General features: G+C 43.6%; 1 protein-coding gene across 1 annotated transcript; it reads right to left on the bottom strand.

Annotated features, from left to right (window-relative positions):
* Positions 1 to 346: 346 nt before the first annotated feature.
* THUMPD1 (THUMP domain 1 NAT10 acetyltransferase adaptor) lies at positions 347 to 5,045 on the bottom strand (the record flags this gene model as incomplete). The annotated part of the gene is made up of 4 exons (XM_080702294.1): positions 347 to 756; positions 2,244 to 2,492; positions 3,268 to 3,442; positions 4,815 to 5,045. 4 exons carry the CDS (start codon positions 5,043 to 5,045, stop codon positions 347 to 349), a joined length of 1,065 nt encoding a protein of 354 aa, XP_080558420.1.
* Between the last annotated feature and the right edge of the window lie 2,279 nt (positions 5,046 to 7,324).

The following is a 7,324-nucleotide window of genomic DNA, read 5'->3' as shown; positions in this document are numbered from 1 at the left end:
AATGAAAACCTCCCTCTGATTTTCTGTCAGAGTGTATTCACTCCCATAAGTCAGTTGGCAGTGCATAAGGGGAGGCTGGGGAAGGTAACCAGGAAGAAAAAGCCAACACCTCCCTCCGCCCACCCTCCCATGTGCAACAGCAGGTAGGCCTATATACACTGCCATCCAGGGTTGAAAAAACTCTAACGAAACTGTTAACAGAGCTGAGGGATCACTGTTTATTATTGTGAGATCAGCACTGAGGCAGCACACAAAGGCTAATATTTTAATGATAATTTTACATGGAAACCTAGTACCATCTCACAAAGCCCGTTAAGAAACCCATCTCCAACACAGACCTCCTCTCCTAGGAGAGGTCATTATCATTTGACTGGGATCCTTCTGTGACTTGACTTGCAAGTTCAGGTTTAGCCCCTCCCTCATTCACCACCTGCTCCTCTGACCCCGGTTTTGTCTGCCCCTGCTCCTCACTATTGTCTGGTACCACCTGCTGGTTATTTTCTCCTTCTGCTGGGTCATTTTGATTTGCTTTGACCTCAGGTTCCAACTTCACCTCCTTGCCATTTCCCAGCTTTGGGTGAAGCTGTGATGGGTCTTTCGCACTCTTCACCACCTCTTGGAGATTGTATTTTCTGAACAACATATAATCTTTCACAACACTCAGACAACAGACAGCTTTGATGATTTCCACTACTACTGTGTACTGTGGATTGGTGAGATCCACTTTATTTTCTGAATTGAGGCCGCCCACTATACCTGTAACAAAAGTAGAAAAACAGTCTGAGAAGGGTACCATTAAGCTTCGTAGATACCAAAAAAAATTCAGCACTTTTTGTTTGGAATTTGTTGAAACACCATATATACCAGTTCACTCGTCTATGTGGACTTCAAATTTCCCCAAATCCAGCAAGGTGTGGTGGCACACACAAGTTCACGGCCAGGCTCAGCAACTTATAGAAGCCATTCGCAATTCTGTGAGACCCTGTTTCAAAATAAGTTAAAAAAACAGGGCTGGGAATATAGCTAAGAGTTCAGTACACCAAAAGAAAAAAACCCTTTCAATAAATAAAAACAAATGGAAACCCGAGATATATATTAAGAATACAGTTGTCCTCCAAATCCACAGGACCCCTGTCCAGATTCAACCAACCCTGGACCAAAATTCTTGGAAAAACTGTATCAGTACTGAGCATATAAAATAATACAGTATAAAAACTATCTTCCCAGTACATACACTGAGTTAGGTATTCTAAGAAGTTCAGAGATTAAATTTAAAGCACAAAATATGTGCATAGGTTATATGCAAATACTATACCATTCGATATAAGAAACTTGAGCATCCCCAGATAATAGTATCCGTAGGGAGTCCTGGAACCAATCTCCATGAGTACACAGAGACAACTGCACTTTTTTCCCTAAAGAATATTCAACTTTAATTTGGAAAAAACTTTTTTTTTTGCAGTTCTGGGGATGGAACCCAGGAGCATTCGACCTCCAAGTTACACCCCTGCTGTTTTATTCTTTAGTTGGAAACAAGGTCTCTCTCACTAAGTTGCCATGGGCCTCACTAAGTAGCTGAGGCTGTCCACAAACCATGATCCTCTGATCTCAGCCTCCTGAATACTGGGATTACAAGCATGTGACACCACATACCGCTCTTGAAAAGACTGTTAACTACACATAATCTTATATTTAAAATACTGAAGTCAGTTACGGTTGGGTTTTTTTTTTTTTTTTTTTTTTTGGTGATACTGGGGTTCCTGGAAACCCTTCTACCTCCAGGCTACACTCCCAGACCTATTTTATATTTTTATTTGGAAACAGGGACTCCTAAGCCAGCGCGTCTGGCTTCGAACCTGTGCGATCCTCCTGTCTCCGCCTCCCAAGCGCAGGGATTACAAGCGTGTGCCACCATGCCCGACTAGGTTTCTATTTTAATATATTTATTCTATACTACATATTCTCAAACTTATTTGGCTTGCCACCCTCTTTGCAGAAAAAAAAAATTCAGCATCCAACCCTGAAAATCTACATTTTTTAAGTGAGTACCCAGAACGATGCAGAGACAAATTTCCATTCTTTTATGTATTTATATTTTATTATAGTGCACTCCTGGGGGTGATATCACCCTCTTTGGGAATCTAGATTCTATACTAAAAAAATGTAAGGCTTAAAGTCTTAAAGATATTTAAACGCAGCATTTATCAGTGTACACATATATAAAATCAGCAAGAGAAACATACCTGCCAACTCTTTGATAACTTCCTCTCTATTCACGTGACTATTATTTCGAGATTTGTATACAATCTGAAATGTCCCTTTGTTTGGAGCTTTAAACCAGGGTTCCAAAAACGTTTCTGCATATTTTTTCATATCTTCTAAGAAAGCTTTGCAAGTGCCTGAGATAGGTAGCATGCGTAGAATTACCCGAGTCTTCTTCTTCTTGGTGTTGTACATATCCTGGAGAATGTGATGCACCAATTTTTCAGGTTCTAAAAGAACACACACAGAACAAACAATACTTCCTTAGTGCCTATTTTGAACCTAATATTTTAACTTCGGTCATTATTGTTGCCTTGATTTTGCTAATAAAAAAAAAAAAAAGTTTATGCACACCCTGGAGTTAAATTTTTTTGTGAAGTCCTGATTTACCCAACTACAATACCCTGTTGTTTTATATAACAATAGCAACTAACAGTGCAACAAACACTAAACATTAAAACTTTTTCACAAAAACAAAAGCTGTGAGTCACTTAGGAAGATTTAATTAATTCATTAGATAATGAGCACAAGTCTAGATCTCAGACCTGGGAAGAATTCCAGAACCACACAGTGCGCTATCGAGAACTGGCAGTCCTCAGTCTGCATCCTGCCTACACACAGTCTGTTTGGGGATGCTCAGGGTTTTCAATATTTCTAAATTAGATGACCACATTTCAAAATCAAAGAAGCTCAGATTTCCAACAGAAGATGATCTAGCCCTTTACCAAATGGCAAATATTGGCTGGAGCTGAGAAGCAGCTGCTCCTTTCAGGCAGAACGTGCACTCTCATCCCGCCTAGCTACACACATCAGAAGCAGCAGCCAAGCCCAGGCTATATACTGCCTTATTCTACTTCTCCATGTGCCAACTGTTAATTCAGTGTAGAGAGGTTGCAATCACCTGATTAAAAGACTCATGCTCATGAAGTCATTTTGTAGGCAAAGTTCTCTAAGATGTCCAGGTATTATAGGATCAATTACTTAGAGGATATTAGACAGACACACCTATCCCAAGTGTTCTGATGAAGACCACATTATTCGCTCCACTCTCTACTGACTGGAATCTTCTTAGCCTCATTTCTGTGGAAGCTTTAATGTCACCAACTTCTTTCTTCAAGGCAGCTTCCACATCATCATCTTCCCCCTCACTTCCAGAGGGCTGCTGATCTTTGTCTGTAAACTGTTTACATGAAACCAATAAGCAGAAATGACACAACAGCTCATGTCCACACACTATAATTACTTACTGATGTGAAACCCCTAACAGGAGAGCTCAATACTGACAGGAATTTTTTTTTTATTAAGAGACTGAAACAAGCTGGGTGGGTGGCACTCCCTGGGGGGCTAAGACAGGAGGATCACAAGTTCACAGCCAGCCTCAACTTAGTGAGGACCTATGCAACTTGGTGAGACCCTGTTTCAAAATAAAGAATAAAAATGGGGCTGGGGGTGTTGCTCTGAGGTTGAATGCCCCTGGGTCAATCTCCAGTACACACACACACACACACACACACACACACTGAGACAACACTCTCTCCAAAATTTGGAGGAAGAAAAAAGTTCCCTCAGAATGTGGTATGTTATCATTTGACAATATTTTCAAAAACATTTTCAGCCTGGCACTGAGGGAAATAAATGTGCTCAACAGATGACACCCATCAAAGCAGACCTTAACACCATCTCTAAACATTTTTGTTCCTGACTCTCCTTTTGGTGAGATTATAACCGAAAACTTTACTCCTGTTCTATTGAGAAACATGGTACAGAATGTGTTCCAGTTTAGATAAGATATGCAACTGTTGCCCAGTTCTACTCTATCAAGGGGTTTGCCAGACACTAATAATTGCCCACATTTAAGAAGTCTTAGCTGCATACCATAATGTACTTGATGTAGATAATACACATAAGCAACTTTCTGGCCAACCTCAGGAATTACTATCATTCTTCTCCTTGTTTTAATCTATCTTAGCAGAACTAAGTAATCTGCCCATGCCCAAGTCCTCAAGCTAGTAAATGATGGGGGCTGTTGTACTATGCTTCTTCACTGAAGCTTCTTCACTGAATTCCTCAGGGTATACATACGTATATTGGTCCAGATTCTGGGCCAATATTATGACTTCCAAGATGTAATAGGATGACATTTTAGGTGGTACTTTGCTAAAATAAGTCTTAGCTTTTAAAATGTATTCTTGCGTGAACTTGGGAAATATCAAATATTCGTTTCAAACCCATTATTTCATAGATATTATGGCTCAGGACACACATTATTAAAGCAAACTTCACAAGGCGGTCGTGAGAAGTACGTTTCTGAAAGTTCTTCAGCACATCGCCTGGCCCCCGGGAAACACGAAGTAAGCGTTACCACGAGTAACAGAAAACCCCCGGTGAGACACAGCGCATCCAGCCAGCGTCGCGGAGGGCGGGGACTGCGCCGAGGCCCCGCCCCGCCACGTGACCGCGGGGAGCGCGCGCGCACGCAGGCCGCCGGCTCGCACGTGCCTCCGCGCTCCCAGCCCCAGCCCCAGCCCGGCCGCGCGCCCCGAGCCCAGTACCTTTTCAGGCCCGTACAGGTCGTCGCCGTACTCGTTGAGCAGGCTGTAGGCCTCCTCCACGCACTTGCGCTCGTTCATGTTGCAGGTGATGAGGATGCCCTGCAGCCCGGGCTCCAGCTGCCGCGGCCCGCCCGCGTCGCCGCGCCGAGCCCGCTTGGCCTGCACGTACTGAGCCTTGCCTTTGCGCTTCCCGCCGCCGGGCTGAGGGAGCTGCTGGACGGGGGCCGCCATGGCGCGCGCGAGCTCCGGCAACCGCGCCGCGGCTTCCTCCCCTCGTCGGCGCGGGCTGATTGCGTCAGAGGGCGCGCCGGCGCTCCCCCGCGCGCCTTCCCGCGCCCGCCTCCGAGCCTCCGTCCCTGCTGCGCCGGGTCCTAAAGCCCGCTCGACCCGGCGGTCGGCTCCCTCAAATGCTTCTAATAGATTGCATTCCGCCCAGATTTACCAGACTGTGTTCTGTTTTACTAACTAACCGGACTGTTAGCTGGTGGTGTTTTTTCACGCTGCTTTATTCGTGGCATTTTTAATTCAGTCTCAGCAATTATCTTGTTATTTTTTAAGATCATTGAGAAGATGAGTCACTGGTGGATGTTTTCAAGAGTGGGGGCTTGCCTTGCACACCCCAACTATTTTTTTTTTATGGTACTGGAGATTGAACCCAGGGGCACTCTACCCTCGAGCTACTTTCCCAGTACTTTTTTTTTTTTTTTAATTTTGAAACAGTCTCGCTAAAATGGCATGGCTGGTCTTGAACCTGCAATCCTCCTATCTCAGCCTCCCAAATACTAGGATTACTAGGAACCACTGCAGCCTGTTTCCAACTACTCCTTCGGTACGAAGTTGTCACCAGATTTGAGTTCCTACAAAATCCTAAAAGAGCCAGGCATGGTGGCGGCGCAGGCTTGTAATCCCAGAGTTTGGGAGGCAGAGACAGGAGGATCGCGCAGGTTCGAAGCCAGCCGCGCTGGCTTGGGAGACCCTGTTTCCAAATAAAAATATAAAATAGGTCAGGTAGTGTAGCCTGGAGGTAGAAGGGTTTCCAGGAACCCCAGTACCACACACACACACACACACAAAATCCTAAAAGAGATCATCTGATAGGCACTGAACTCACAGCCAGTAATCTTTGGTTCCCGCACTGAACTCACAGCCAGTAATCTTTGGTTCCAACCCTAGATCTACTACTATTTGCACAAATGTTACCATCCTATATTTTGTATTTAGCACAGCCTTTCCTTTTCATATTTTCACTGATGGGTGTTATGTAGCACAGACTTCCAGAAGCCTTCAGTTGCTTGTGAAAAGCAGTCTCTACACTGGAATTGATTTGGTGTCAAGGGGTGTAGAGAGTTGAAACTTTTTTCATCCTCAGTACCTAGTATAGTGCCTTGTCCATAGTAGGTGCTAATAAAATGTTTTAACTCAAAACAATGGCCAATAAGGAAAACAAAGCTAAGATTCGTGATATTAAGAGGAAAAATAGGCCCAAGGAGCCATACCAGGGGAGCTGGAAAAGGTCACTGGTAGTCGGGCGTGGTGGTGAAAGCTTGTAATCCCAGTATTTGGGAGATAGGGAGAATCAAAGTTTGTGGCCAGTCTTCCCCCGACCCTATTTGGAAGTCTTTATTTTGAAACAGGGTCTGAGTTGAGGACGGCATAAGTGGCTGAGGCAGTCCCCAACCTGTGATCCTCCAATCCTCCTGTGTCAGCCTCCCAAGTACTGGGTTTATAAAGGCCACCATGCCTGGTTTAAGTCCCAGGCATACTTAAGTATGACATGCTAGTGTTGTAAATCAGGAGACAAACTTGAAAAACCAAAACTCAAATTATTATGTTTGATTATGGACTGTGCCAGAAAATATACAGATTGGGTGACTAGTCCTTTAGATGTTAGAAATTAATTCTCCCCATCCTATGGCAAGTGCCAATAATGTTTCCATTAACCTCCTCCCTTAATCAGACTCATAGGCCTGCTCTGAATAACTCAGCCTTTGTTTATTTTTTTTTCTTTTGTGCTGCATGGAATTGAACCCAGAGGCATTAAAGCTACATCCCCAGCATTGTTTGTTTAATTTATTTCTTTATTTAAAACAGTGTCTCACCAAGTTGCCGAGAGCCTCACCAAGTTGCTGAAGCTGGCTTAAACCTGTGATCATACTGTCTCAGATCCAAGTACTGGGATTACTTGATTATTCATCAAACTGTCCATTATTTCATTGAGAGATTTCCTTGGCAATGCTGGACCACATTTATGTAAAACTTGTATTTGTGTAAATTTTCATCTCTTTAGGTTACCTACTAGTCATAGTCAGTGGCCTCATGTCTATCATTGGGCACCAAGGACTCTATGATGTGTCTCTTCTGGCTCCTGTATACGTGGGAAATTTCTAACAGATAAAAATGCTGGAGTTATAGAAATGACCACCTGGCACTTTTTGGAGTGGATAAAGGTGCGTGCTTGGAGGTATATTGCCTTTTATTTTAGTCAACCTATTTGTTTCACATATTCAGAA

The sequence above is a fragment of the Muscardinus avellanarius genome, assembly GCF_963383645.1.
Source record: "Muscardinus avellanarius genome assembly, chromosome: 10".
Classification (NCBI taxonomy): domain Eukaryota; kingdom Metazoa; phylum Chordata; class Mammalia; order Rodentia; family Gliridae; genus Muscardinus; species Muscardinus avellanarius.
Note: the sequence above shows the minus strand (reverse complement) of the source record. Positions and strands in the feature narration are given on the sequence as shown.